The 13,814-nt window shown below is 55.7% G+C and overlaps 1 protein-coding gene across 4 annotated transcripts in view; it reads right to left on the reverse strand.

Annotated features, from left to right (window-relative positions):
- CORO2B (coronin 2B) overlaps window positions 1-13,814 on the reverse strand; it is a 43,260-nt gene that overhangs the window by 18,875 nt on the left and 10,571 nt on the right. For 3 of the 4 annotated variants that reach the window (XR_006166570.1, XM_042803870.1, XM_042803871.1), the window contains exons 3-4: window positions 11,272-11,338; window positions 2,836-3,036 (exon numbers count right to left, since the gene is read on the reverse strand). Coding sequence is in view for 3 of the 4 variants with exons in the window: in XM_042803870.1 (XP_042659804.1) it covers window positions 2,836-3,036; window positions 11,272-11,322 (252 nt within the window). In the remaining variant the exon portion in view is untranslated. The remainder of the gene's footprint in view (window positions 1-2,835; window positions 3,037-11,271; window positions 11,339-13,814) is intronic. The other variant, XM_042803872.1, reaches the window with a different exon arrangement.

Below are 13,814 nucleotides of genomic sequence, written 5' to 3' on the forward strand. Positions count from 1 at the left end.
AACGGAGCCCAGATCCTGGCTTTCCTGTAATTTCACAGGTCCTCCTCGCCCAGCCCCTCTCTGCCCCCGCGTCCCTTCGCGAGGCGGGGGCCAGGGGACGGCCGGTGCCGGGAGCGGGTCCCTGCCAGACCACAGGCGAGGGTGTAATTGCCCTGAGCTGCTTTCCTGCAGAACGACACCATCTCAGCAAGGCTGCGTTTCGCTCGTGGTGACGGAGCCCATCCCGGGCTGGGTTACTCCTGACTCGAACTAAACATTTTCATCACGGTCCCCTCTCCCCTTCAGCTGAAGATGGGACCGAACCCTTCCGTCGCTACACTTTGGGGAGCAAACGATCGTTTTCTCGAGCATCAGCGCACAAATTCGCCTTCAACCCACTTTCCAGGGATATTTATAGCACCAAACCTTTGCAGTGCTGGGGAGAGGCTGGTTCCCAGTGGCCAAGGATCCAGGATTTGGGATCCTGCCCCGGCTCTCTGGGTGGGGGCGGGAGGACAGGTTGGGGAAGGATGGGGGAACAAAACGCAGCCGCACTCCATCTTTCCAACCTACACAGCCCTGCGGAAGCGGTTCCACATCTGCTGGATCGCGACGTAACGGCGCGAGGAACCAGCATTTCTGATGTGCAGGCAGAGGAACATATGGCCCGGCGTATGCAAATGCATTGTCACTTGGAGCATACAGCAGAGGGGTTTCTGGTGAACATTTCTGAGCGGAACAGAGGGCAGAAATGTAAAAAAATAAAAATTAAAAAAAAAAAAAAAAAAAAAAAGAAAAGGTGGCAGCAAATCAAGTCCTGAGTAGATCTGCAGTATCTAGGTTACCTTAATTATGTTCGGCTAAATATGGATGCAAATTAATTAGACGGCTGCTGATTTTCAAAGAAAATTAGTTTACTCTTAATGAGCTAATCAGTCCCTATTTTAAAAAAAAAAAAAAATAATGAAATTATTAGATTGTACAAAGGCCGCTTGACACGGAGTGCCAAAGTCTGCTCCAGCTGGGATTTATCGGGTGCAGCATTGCCAGGATTTCCGCGTGGAACAGGCTGCAAACGGCATCGCGCTCCCTCTGCTCTTATCCCAGCGGGGCTGGGCTACATTTGCCAGGAAAAAAAAAAAAAAAAAAAAAAAAAAAAAAAAAAGGGGTAATTTACTGGCAATATTGAGTTATTAGCTCAGGATTTAGGACCACGAGCAAGTGGTGTGTGGACAGGCGCCCTCCCAGCTCGGGCTGGGTGGCGTGGAGAGGGAGGCAGAGATGGGGCTGGAGCGCTCCGAGTGCTCAGACAAAGCTCCCGGTTTTTCGAATATTAATAAGAGTCAAGCTGTGCGCTGCAATTAAAACGCTGATTATAATTTCTTCCATCTGTAGCCGATTCTACTCCAGAAATTAAAAGGGAAATTCAGCAGAGATGTCAACGTTCCATGGGGAAAGTGTCTTAAAAGGAATGCCAGGGCGGGGGGCGACGGGGCGCGGAGGGGCTCGGGGAGGCTGGGGGGGGAGCGCTCCTCCATCCCACCGCAGCTGGCTCTCCCAGTTCTCATCCCAGTTGGAAACCCCGGCGGGTTTGACACTGCGACTTTGCTGTCCGGGAACCTGAGAGACAACCACCTTCTCCCCACGCGTCTCGCGGGCCTTCGTAGGCTTCAAATTCCATGGGGAAGGTGCATCCTGGAGGGGGAGTGAGGGCAGCTCCTCCGATGTCAAAAATGCTCCTGAGAATGAGGGAGCGGGAGCCCCCCCGTGTCCCCTCCTGCAGCCCACGAGCCGTGGGGCGAGGGGCGGGGGGGGGGGGGCCGGGGATGGGATGTGGGTGCCAGCTGGGAGCTGGAGCTCCAGGCGGGACAACAAGCAGCATCAGTGCAACCCCGGTACCCCGCGGCAGCGCCTTGCGCTCACATTCCGGGAGCAAAGCGAAGCGAAGGGATTATTTATTTCACGTTCAAGGTCGCTGCCGCCCGGCTCTTCCTCGAAGAGATGCGGCTTTGTGTCTGCCGCGGCGATGAGTGCTCGGCCAGGAGCCACGGCTGCATGCCACGGGCTCCCCCCGGGGCGGCTTCTGAAGCTTTTCTGAATTTACGGGAGTTTAAAATTGCATGAGCGAGAGATGTGGGCGCTGACGCGAGGAGCCGGGGAAACTTTTAGCCGGGGAAGCAAAAGCACAGCGCGGTGGGGAGAAAGGCTGCGTGCTGCAAAAGTGCAGAGGTGTACGTGCTGCTTCTCCCGTGCGAAGGGGCTCGGACGGGTCCGGCTGCAAACCCAAGCTCAGCACGTGGCTCCTGGGCATCGGGGGCTCGCGCGGGGTTCCAGCGGGGTGAGGGAGCCTTAAAAAGAAATTTTTGCGCGAGGTGGCGCCTGCCGCAGCACACGAAGCAAAAGCCCCCTGGGGTTTTGCAACAGGAAAAGTGGGTGCGCAGGCGGGCTCGCCCTCTCAGGGCGATCCAATTTGGGGGGCCGGGGTCATATGGACAAGCTGAAACGAAGGGTAAGGGCTTTCTGGGAGCTGTGTTGGTGAAATAGCGGGGTCACAAACCCCAGCGGCCTCTGCCACTGGAAACGGGCAGGGTGGAGATGTGCCCTGCGCCCGCCCCGCCGGCGCGTGCTCGCTGAGAGATGCCAAAAATGTGTTTAACAAATATTTTGTTTTCTTAACCCCATTCACTGAGGCAGCTCTAAATCTTCCCTTCCCCACCCAAGAAAACCCCGGTAAAGGACAGCGGGGGCTTCGACACATCCTGCTGAAGATGGATATTCCCGGGATGGAGCTCAGGGACAGAGATTTAGGGACCTGCTCCGGGTCGGAGTCACCTCCTCCGGGGCCAAACCTCTTACCTGCTCGAGGGGGATGACGAGGAAGGAGCCCCCGCCGGCGCTCTCCGTCACGATGGCGAGGAAGCGGGCGTTGACGGCGCAGAAGTGGTTGTCATGGACGTTCTTGGTGATGGGGATGCCGTCGAAGCAGTGCTCCCGGCTCGCCACCTTCCCGTAGACGTTCCGAAACTTGGAGCTGCGGTACTGCGGGCGCCATGACATCTGCGGGGCAAAGGCAGAGGGCTTCAGCCTCCCGAAAACACCCCCCACCCGGGCTGTCTCTTTCCCGTTTCCAACCCGTGCTGCAATAGGGGGTTTTTGCCCGACGAGACGCGGCAATAGGGAGGCAGCCCAGATCTGCAAATAGAACACCCTTGGAAAAAAACGTAAGATGTCTCCCTGGTGCAAGGTACAACTCACGACAGGCATTAAGAGGCTCTCTACTGTTGCAAAATTTAAGCCGATCTCCTTGCCAGCACGAACTGCTTACAGAACACGCAGCACTACTACTTCATGTGCGTACGACAAATGAATTAAGGCTTTTAATGCGATGTCTTGGGAATGGCTTGGCCTGGGCCGCGTGAGAGCACGCATCGGGGCAGAGCAAGAGCACTTAAGCAGGGAGCGAGCCTCAGAGAGCCGCTCGCGCGTTGCGTTCAGCTCCCTCAGCTTCTTTTGCACGGGTGTCCCCGCGGGGGCTAACCCCGAGCACCGCGGGGGCCCCCGCTGCTGTCGCTGCCGGGGCTGGGAAGCTCCCAGGGACCCCCCCAGCTGATCCCGGTGGGCCAGGGACCCCAAGGACCCACTGTCTCATCCTGCTTCCCCAGAGCAAGCCCCAGCGCTGCAGCTGCACGCGCAGAAACGAGGGCGCTTTTCGGCCGCCCTCACCATTTCTTCTAAGAAAAAAAAAAAAAAAAGAAAAGAGAAAAAATTAAAAAAAAAAAAAAAAAGGACCTTTTTTTTTCATTTCAGCCTTCTTTCGAACGCTCCTTATGGTAGCACAAGTGTTTAGGATAAAAATCTCTAAATATGTAAGGCACTCTGAGTGTGCAGAAGAGCATAAGTGTTTAAGCCACCTTAGAGCAACCAAGTACTCAGCTCTAGCCAAACACAGGGTAATTGCACGCCTGAGGACTTGCAGCCGCCTGCGTCTCCATAACCAGCATCTATTCACAAAAGCGTGTAAGTGTGCACCTCAGCGTTGGCTGAGAGCATCTCTCGGCGAGGGGCGACACCCCAGGAACGCTCCGGTAGCTGCTCTAATCCCCAAAAAACCCCGAGTCCCTGCTTCCACCCGAACTCAGCGCCGGGTTGGGAGCACGGCGTGTTTGAGCAGCGTCTCCCGAGTAGGAAAGGGGAATGCTTTAAGGCTGGAAACGGTCGTGTCTCCCTCTCTAAACTCGCACGGAACGAGCCCAATCGGCTTAACTCACGGCTTTGGGGCAAAAGGCAGAGCGAGGAGCGGCGGCGGGTAATATCCTGCACCGTGCACTCCGGGGCTGATGCCGAGGGACGTGTTGCAGGGACCTCTGTGAGGATCCCGCTGCGCTGCCTCGACCCTGTACCCACCCGTCGTGTCCCCCCCCCCCCAAAATCCCAGCTGGATTTTCCACCCCACCCGGAGCATCCTTCCGAGGACGCACGGCAGCGCCGGGGCGGCGATGCTGCCGGCAATCCCCAGGCTGCAAGGAAAAAAGGACACAGATACTTGAGGATTTAACCCGAAACAAGAGCAGAGAGACGGTTTTGGCTGGAAAGGGTCCTGCTCCGAAAAAAATGCAGACTCACGTCCAACAAAGCACTGTGAATCTTTGCCAAACCTACCCAAGCGCTCGGAGCCAGGCAGGGCAAGGAAAAACACCCTGACCGCAGCTTGAGGAGTGGCTTGCGAGAGTTTCACTAAATCCTGCATTTTCTTTTGTCTGAACAGATGAGTTTTCATAGCGAAATGAAATTTTTTTATAACGTTAAAAAAGCGCCAAAATGGATTTCGCTATGTTTTAACCTCTCGATTTGCTCCATGATCGCAAGACTTTGCTCTCACTTCTGCCATCCCTGCTCCTCTGCTCTGGACCTATTGCAAAAAAGCCCCAAATTCTACTGAAAGGGCCATTTGCTCATTCCTGCCCCCACTAAACTTTTCAGATGCACTCGTAGCACATCCCCACGCAGGAGAAACCCCACGGATGACCCTGCACAAACTCCTCCTCCACATGGGGAGTAGCAGTAAAGGAGCTTCCAATATCTTCTGCATCCAGAAATTCAGCTTAACGAGTCACTGCCAGACAAAGCAGCAGCACAAACGAGCTCCAAGCAGCCCAGAGATGTATTTTTACCCTGATTGTGGATCCTCACGTGTGTGATGCTCCCTACCCGCCTCGGTCCCCAGCCACGAGGGTGATGCTGCTTCCAGGACCTCAGCACTTTTGCATCTCCTTTTTTTTTTTTTTTTTTTTTTTTTCTTTTTCTTTTTTTCCCCCCAGCCCTCCCTCTTTTATTCTTTTCACCAAAAACTGGGCAAGCCTCCACACAGCCCCCGCCACGCCGGGAGGAAGCAATAAGCTCAAGTGCCTGTTTTGCTGGAGAAATCCAGAGTTTCTTTCCTTTAACCTCAGTCAGTATTTCCTGTAAATAGCGTCGCATTGCCCCGCAGCCCTGGGGGTGCAGACAGCCCGGAAACGCCGGCAAAATCCCTGGCAAGGGGCTCAGAGCTGCCCAGAGCCGGCATTGTGCGGCGGGTGGCTCCCGGCCGGGCCCTTTCCTGCAGATTTCTGGTTTTGGCAGCCGGCGGAGGCTTTCCCGTGCCAAAAATAGCTCCCTGTGCCGCGTGGGAGAGCTGGGGATTTGGGGGGGGGGGGGGGGCTCGTGGAGGTCCCAGTCCCACCTGCTGCGGGGAGCATCAGCCTTTGGATGGAGAGGGTGCTGCAGTGCGGGAGGAGCGGGGAAAAAAGAGCGATTTGGGGCCGATGGGAGATTTTGGGGCTGGAAAACGAAAAGCTCAGCCCCTTTTGCCCCTGCGCCTGGCTCCGAAGCAGGCAGCTCCCGCCGGCGTTTGGTCCCGTCGCTGGAGTGAGGTGCTCAAGAAGGGGGGCGGGCAGCAAAAGCCCGCTTTCAGAAGATCATCTTCGTGTCCGGTCCTTGAGCAGATGGCTTTGGCAGAGGTCGTGCTCCCCAGCTGGAAAGTCACCCGGGGGAAGCGGCGTCTTGCTCTGCGGTGCCGTTTACCCCCTCCGGGTTTGGTGCGTGGAGGGATCTGCCCACCCGGCGCTGCCACGCTCTGCCCTTTCCCCGCAGAGCCCACTGGGCTGCAGGAGGCATTGCCTACAAACAAAAACCTAGCGAGCTCTTCCAGCTGCGAAAAAAAAAATCCCCAGCTTCCCATCCCCTTTGGATGTTCTCATGAGTGATATTTCATTTCTAAGTCGATGAAAACTTCGAATTTCCGAGCAGAGGCCAGCTTCATTTTTCCGTTTATTTTTTTTTCCTCCACTTATTTTTCCCCACGAGATATATTTAAACCTTCTCTTCGAAGCTGGTGTCTGCAGACAGGTGCGTCTCATGGGGCTTCCAAGCATCCAGGGGATGGGGGAAGCAGCGGGAGCCCTTTGGTTTCTGCCGGCAGCCCGTGGTGGCCGCGGCGCTGAGCCCGTGGCAGCGCTGCCGGGGCCACCACGGCTCCGATCCGGAAGGATTTCCCCAGTTCCCAGCTGCTCCCGGAGGATGCAAGTCCACACACGAGGCCACCGAGGGACCTTGGGGATGCCAGGTGGAAGAAAGTCAATGAAAACCCGACGTGCGAAGGGCGATGCACAGCCCTTGCGCTGCAAACACGGCTGCCGGTGGGTTGCACGTGGGAAGCCTTCCCCGCAAAATACACGGTTTCACAAGAAACACCGTGTTATGATAGAAAAATGTTGAAAACACGTCGAATTTTCTAGCCAGGAGGATGAAAATCTCTTATCCCGCAGCCTCTGCAATCCAGGGTAGAGGTGTCTTTTCAAGCGGGAAATAGTTTTGTTATTTACTTATTTATTTTCCCTCCACGTGCTGCTTTGCAGAGTCCTTCACTCCCCAGGGTTTCCAGGCTCGGAGGGGCCACGCTGGAGCTCAGGGCTGGACAAACATCCTATTTCCTGGCCGAGCCAGCGAAGGCTTTTGAAGATGAGGAGGGGTTGGAGAGGAGGGGGAGATGCTTCAGACACCGGCGGGACGCCGCTCAGCGTTCCCCTCCGGCACCGAGCACTTTGCAGGTGGGGAGGAAAACAGCCCCTTCCCCAAAGGAGCTCGACTGGGCGAGACAAAGCGGGAGAGGAAAGGCTTGAAAAAGCGCCCCAGCCGCGGTCCCACGCCGGCCCCTCTGCCCCACGCTTCCTCCCGGGGGGCCGGCGACAGCGGCCGGGGGCTTTGCACCAGTGTTTGTACACGGAGACATCCAGCCATTCTGGAAGTTATTATCCCAAGCACTTGCAATCCTACAGCACATAGTTTTTACGAAACTCGCTTTTTGAGTCATTCTCTACATTCTGCTGGCGCTAATGGGCATTTTTATTTTTCCTCCACCTCGCTCTCAGAGGCATTAAAAAAAGTGTTATTGATTTATTAGAGTTGTTTCCATCCATCTCCAGAATCAGACTAACGTGCCACCATTTCCAAGGCTCATTCTCATTCTGCATTATTCTTGGACTCTGGTTTTTCCTTTCCTTACAAAACTCCTCCCTCGTTTTGGGTTGAGCAAAACTTACACGAAAAACGAGAATACGACAAAGCACTTTGAAGTGAGACAATAAAATAAATCACATCCCCAATCACGACATTCAGCATCAACATGAAACAAGCAGCAGCTCCGCTCCGGCGTTTTTAGGCTCATTGCAATGTTTTACCCATTTAAGCGTTTGAGGGGAAGAGCGTGTCCTAAAATCCCAAACTGGAAGGTGGAAATCTCCCTTGTGACAACAGCCAGGGCAGAAAATGGGTGAGCTGGGAAGGCCGGAGCAGGGATACAGGCGAGTGCAGAGCATCTCTTTGCCCTTCCTCCCCTACCCCTGCTCTCCCCAGCAGCCCCGCGGAGGGGAGAGCCGCCCAGCGCTGCCATCCCGCTCCTCCTCTCCAAACAAAAGAACAAAGCAGCTCATTGAGGTTTCATAATCCCAGCAAGGATATCTGCCACCGCCGGGCATCCGCGCCGAGCCGGGCACCCAGGCTGGGGGGGTACATCCCTCGTTTAGCAAAACTGTTTCACTGGAGGAGAAATGCCGAGGAGCGCCGGCTTGTTTCTGTGTGTCGTCGTGTCAGTTTTTGTGCTGTTCCTCAAAACCAGAGGAGAGCCCACAGCCCTGGGGGGGCGGGGGAAGACCCCAGGGACAATATTATAGGCAAGGAGCCGGGCGTTCGGAGCTCTGGGTGAAGCCTGCCGCGCTCCCTGGCACCTTTCAGAGTTGCATTAAGATCTGACTGACCCTGCTCCACTGCAAAAGCAGATAAGGGGGGAGGATGGACAGGAGTGTGCAGCGGTGGTCGCTGAGCAAGAGATTTTCCCTGCACAACGGGGCTGGATTAAGGTGCCGATGCTGAGCTGCGGCTGCAGCCCCGTACCGGGAAGAGACGGGCAAGTTTTCCTCTCTGAGAGCTCAGGCTGGTTCGTGGGTGGAGGTTGGGGGGACTTGACTTCCCTCTCTTTTTCCCCCATCTATCCTGGGAGCTGCGATATCGCACCGTGTATCACAGGGCTGACACATGAGCATCTGCCCGAGCGGCGTGGGGAGCATCCCGGGACGAGGGGCAAAGCAAGCCTGCGGCTTTGCAAGCCCAGAGCTGCCCCGTCCTGGGCACCCCGCGACCTCCTGCTTCTTGCAGGGTGGGGGAATAAGCTTTTAAGTGGGTGTCTCGGGCTGCCATTCAGTTTTACAGCAGAGGGCGGCTTCGGGAGCGATTGCATTAAAAGAAAAATAAACCCAAACTTTTTATTTTGCAGGCGGATCTGACCCACGTGTCCCAAAAGCCCCCACAAACCCCACGGGGACCGGCTCTGCCCACATCCCCTGCGAACGGCGCTGCCGTTCGCCTGGAAAAAAAAGAAAAAGAACCAAGAAGCAAAAACCCAGCCCCTCTTTGGAGGCTTTTCTGATCTGCTGGCAGCTCCAGCCTTTGCCTACTACCAGCAGCAGCAGGACACAGCTCTTGTCTCAATGTGTTTATTTTTAAATGCATCTTTTCAAGCATCGGGAGTCTTGGCAACAGCAGCCGGGAGGGAGAGCTTGCGCAAAGAGCCCCTAACGCTGCGACAGGCAGTTACACAGCACAGTGGACTGTAATCCCTAAAAAATCTCTATATCCTATATATAGCCCCGTTTAATCTGCCCCGGTCATGAAAGCTTTACAGAGAAATTAATTTCTACTTTCACCTGTATCAAGGAGGCATTCTGGGGGGGTTGGCAATACCATCCCCCCCCCAGCCCTGATACAGTGGGAGACCTTTCTCCTTCACACTGTGCCCCCCAGGCTGACAAGGGGGCCGTGGCACCTACAGCAGCTCTTTGGGTTGCCGCGATGGCACGGAGCATCTCCCACGGCCTTAGAGTGGTTTTTAATGGGAAACCGGCCGTCCTTCATCGTGACTCCCCAATTTGTTGTTCTGCACATGGTTAAGTATCAGGGTTATGGTTAACTGGCGAGAAAAAAAGAGGTTTGCATGAAAAAACGTGTTGGGAAAAGGAAATCCGACATTCATTGTTTGCCTAGAAAATCTGGGGCTTTCAGGAGGGGTTTTGTGGCACTCCAGGAGACAGTGCCTTTCCAAAATCACATTATTCCCCTTTTTCTTGCTCACTCCTGGTGCAGGCAGAGGTTCTGGTGAGCATTTCCCATCTGAGGCTTTCCGGTTAAAATCAAGGCAGAGTTTTGTACGAAGCAAGCAAATACGACTGAAACCCACCCCCTCGCTGCCCCCCGTGCCCCCCCTTTGCATGGGGGTTACTTTCCATCTCTCCTCTCCAGAGCCAACATGTTGCCTGCTCATCCCTGGGAGCCGCCGGGCAGAAGTTGTTTTCCATCAGAAAGGTCAGCGGTGCTCGAGTTTGACATTTCAAATATCGACCAGCCATTAAGGCAACCAAGGGTTACCGGGCTAAAACAAGAGCTGCTTTTCGGCAGGTCTTAACCAAGGAAATGGCTTCATTTTGTAGGAAGCCCAGGGGCTGCCCGATCCCCCCCCTGCCCTGGCCCAGGGACACTCCTCACAGCTCCCTCGTGCAGAGAAGAAAGAAAACGTCGAAATAGCTCACCAGGGCTTATTTTAGAGGAAAAAGCCACCACTTGACTCGCTGCCATGTGCCTTCCAGGACAGAGACACCGTCCCCAAAGGCCCCACGAGGCGGGCACAATCCTGCTCTGGTCCCGAGGCTCCCAGTGGGACTCAGCACTGGATTGAGGAGCCTCGTGGCCAAGAGGAGGGGATTAAAGCCCTTCCCAAGGGACGTGGTAAATATTGGCCATGGACTTGAGGGGGAGCCCGGGTCCCGCAACACCCGGGGGCAGGGGATTTGGGATGAGCGGTGCTGTGCTCATGCTCATACCCTAAATCAACGCTGGCAAACAGCAAAACACCAGCCCCGCCGCGCAAGCCGCCTCCCTGCCCCAACCCCCCCTCCCCGCTGGCTTTGCTTGAGCGAAGCCAATATTTTTTTTCCGCTCGGCGGGGAAAATGCACAAGCAGGAGCTGGCAGAGCCGCTGGCGGGCTGCGGCAGGACGGTGTCACCCCGAGACGTGTCCCGCCCGGGCTCCTCCGGGCACGGAGGGTGGGATGTGCTCAGCGCACGCCCGGTGCCTTAGCAAAGCATTTATGTAGGATTTATACTGCAGGAATCCACTCCCGAAAGAAAAGCTTGAAATTAAACAGCTATATTTTGATAAGATACCCAGCATTGCCAAAATTAGTCATCAAATGCTTATTGTTCCATGCACATTAGATTAGAGCCAAACAAATGCTGATTTTGATCTCTCCAGTACTCTAATGCTCTGATGCTTCTCAATTCAACCTTGAAAACGGCTTTTGTTCACATTAATGGCTTTCATGCTAACGAGGCTCGGTAAGATTTAACATTTAGGCACATCCCGTTCTTCATTTTAATAACAATTCCGCCACAGAGAGCAACACATGTTCGCAGTGTGCAGGCGTAATTCAGCCACCAAACGGGACTGAAAGTCCAGGTTTAGCATTGCTGCGGGACTGAGGCTTCAGCCGGGGCACCCGGGCGCGTTTGCAGCCTGAGCTTGACTTAAAAGCAGACGGGCTAAGAAATGCCGAGTCTCCGGTATAAATTAAGTGGTTTCTCTTTTGCGCCAAGGGACCTTCAGAGCAGAGCCAGCCAGTTGGGCTCTTGGCTTGCTCAGGCTCAGCTGCTGTTTTTATGCATCTCTCTGTCCCAGCCTTATTAAAATGCCCTGCGCGGGACACTCACCAGGCTGCTGTGCTTGCTTCCCAGCACGCTAGACTTGTGGAGGTCTCTCATTGACTCGACAAGAGCTCTGTGCAGAGAGGGAAAGCAAAAACATTCAATTCACCATCCCGGGAGGCTGAGATCAAACACACAAACCCTTCCTGCTCCTCCGCGCCGCGGCGCTGGGCAACGCAGGGCAGGATCCGACCCCCGCGGGGCTGCTCCCGGGTAATTTTTGCACGAGCCGGAGCGTCACCGGTGGCAGGGCACGAGGCTGAGCCCCCCCGAGCTGCTGGCAGCAGCCGTCACACCGACCCCACCTCCTCCTCCCCGGCGACCGCCAGCCCCGTTCATCACGCATCGCCGCCTACTTTCTTCTAGAGAACAAAGTAATTCCAACACCACTAGTTTTTGCTCCTGAGACCGTTAGCGAATGGATGATGCGTTGACGTACACGGCACGTTGCCTGACTCATACACAGTCAACGTGCTCATTAACCTGTCCAGAAACCTTGGGATCAGCAGCGGGATGTAAAGCAACATCGATTCACGCAGCCAGGTACGGGCTCCCATCTTGCTCGGAGCCGCCACTTCCAAAGGCTTCCGTTTTAAAACTGGGGCTTCTCTGCCAGAAGGCCTGGCTTGACTTTTGAAAAAAAAAGGCGGTTTACGTGAAATCCGGCACAGGCCGATGGCTGCGGGTCGTTGACACGTTCCCAGCCCGTGTCCCCAGGCGGCGGGGACGTCGGCCTGAGCCCCCCCCCCCGCGCGCCCGGGCCGGGCTGACACCACGCAGCAGCACAGCGGCGACGACCATCAGAGCCCCGAAACCAAATCCTGCCAGGCTGAGAAAGTTCCAGGGGCCGGAGGGGAAGAAGGGGTTTAATAGTTGTATGAGGTCAGTTCAGGATTATGTATCGACCGCTAAAAAGCAGATTATGGGTATTTATGAGACAGACGAAACTGCACATCCCATTACAGCGTAACTATGCCGATAATAAAGCTCCCCATTAAGCCTCCACGCAGCTATTATGGTTTGGATGGCTCGGTAGTTATGACTCTAAGATACCAGTGGTGCTGGGATCTCATCCACCTCCCGCTGCCGGTGGCTCCCGGGCCGGGGCCGGGGCTGGTCACAGCTCTGCTTGCCCCAGGGTCTCACACAGACCCGTGGAAGCCCCTCCACGGCTGCCCATGGGCAGAGATGCCACCTGGAAGTGCTCCGCTGCCAGCACCAGGGACACAGCCCCACATGCCATCAGCATCTTGAAGCTGCTTCTTCTTTCCGACCAAGTTTTTCCATGCATATTTCGATCCCTCAGTAAAAAAAAAAAAAAAAAAAAAAAAAGAAAAATTATACATAACCTAAATTAGTTATAAATGTTCAAGAACAGAGAAAAGAGTCTCCTCATTGGGAAGAAGCTTTTTTTCCCTGGTCCTGATATGGGTTGGATCCCCTGGAAAGCTGATAAGCGATTGCATCATTTTTGCTTTACTGACAGAACGTGGAGCCCCGGGGCACTGCGCTGGGCAGAGCTCAGCAGCCCGCAGAGTCACGGGCACGCCGGCCCTCAGCCCTGCCAGCTGATGCTGCGCAAGGCAGCGTCCCTCAGCACACTCTGCACCCACGGCAGGATGAAATACCAGCAGCCCCCCGCTCCTCTTCAGGGAGGGAGAGGGTCCTCCTACTCCCATCCCACCCCGCCGGCTCCGTTTTCACCGGCTCCTGGCAGGACATGGTCCTCGAGCATCTGTCCCACGGCTCGCGCATGTCCACACCACTGACGAGAGACCCCGGCTCCCCCGTCCCCACCAGCCCTTTACACACACACAGTCCACCGAGCAGGGAAGAGCCCTTCAGCCTGCTCTTGACAACACTTGGGAGACCCAAATCCTACAGCAACCAGCAAAGCTCCTTGTTTTCTCCTTATTTATGCATCTGGCTGATGGCACAAACAGCTGGAGCGGCAGAGGGAAGCTGAGCGAATGGCTTCAGCTCTGCACCCACCACAGGAAACACCTTGGGGCTCTAATAAACACCGGAATAAATGCACTGAGTGGGGCATTGAAAAAAAGAACGTGTTCCCATCCCAAAGGCTGTCACGTTCCTTTCCCCGCCGTCCCGTTGGGCTTCACCCTGCCCGGCACGGCTGGGGAGCAGCGGCGGGGACGAGCTCGCAGAGCACATGGCAAAGCTAAAAACTCTACTGTGGGGTGGGTGGGGGGGGAGCGGAGGTGACGGGGGGTCGGTGTGGGGCATAGCTCAGGTCTCACCCCGTCCAACACCCCGCTGACAGCTCCCCACAGCAGCAGCAACCCAGGTTAGAGGCTGCCCCGTGGCAAGGGATGCTGCCAGCCCGGCGGAGCCCCGACACGCGGGGACGTGGGCAGAGCGTGGGCTCGGCAGAGCCCCCGGGGCCAAGCGTGGCGTTAAGGTTGCATCAAAAAACCCGGGCTTGGGGTCTGATGCTGAATTCGCTGTGCTTTTACCCGCGGGGTTTTGCACTCCCCTGTTGGCTAGGGTGAACGGCCAGCCGACGGATTGAATTGCCTTGCGGCGCGCGG

This window comes from Tyto alba, unplaced genomic scaffold (assembly GCF_018691265.1).
Source record: "Tyto alba isolate M040663 unplaced genomic scaffold, T.alba_DEE_v4.0 Super-Scaffold_41, whole genome shotgun sequence".
NCBI lineage: Eukaryota > Metazoa > Chordata > Aves > Strigiformes > Tytonidae > Tyto > Tyto alba.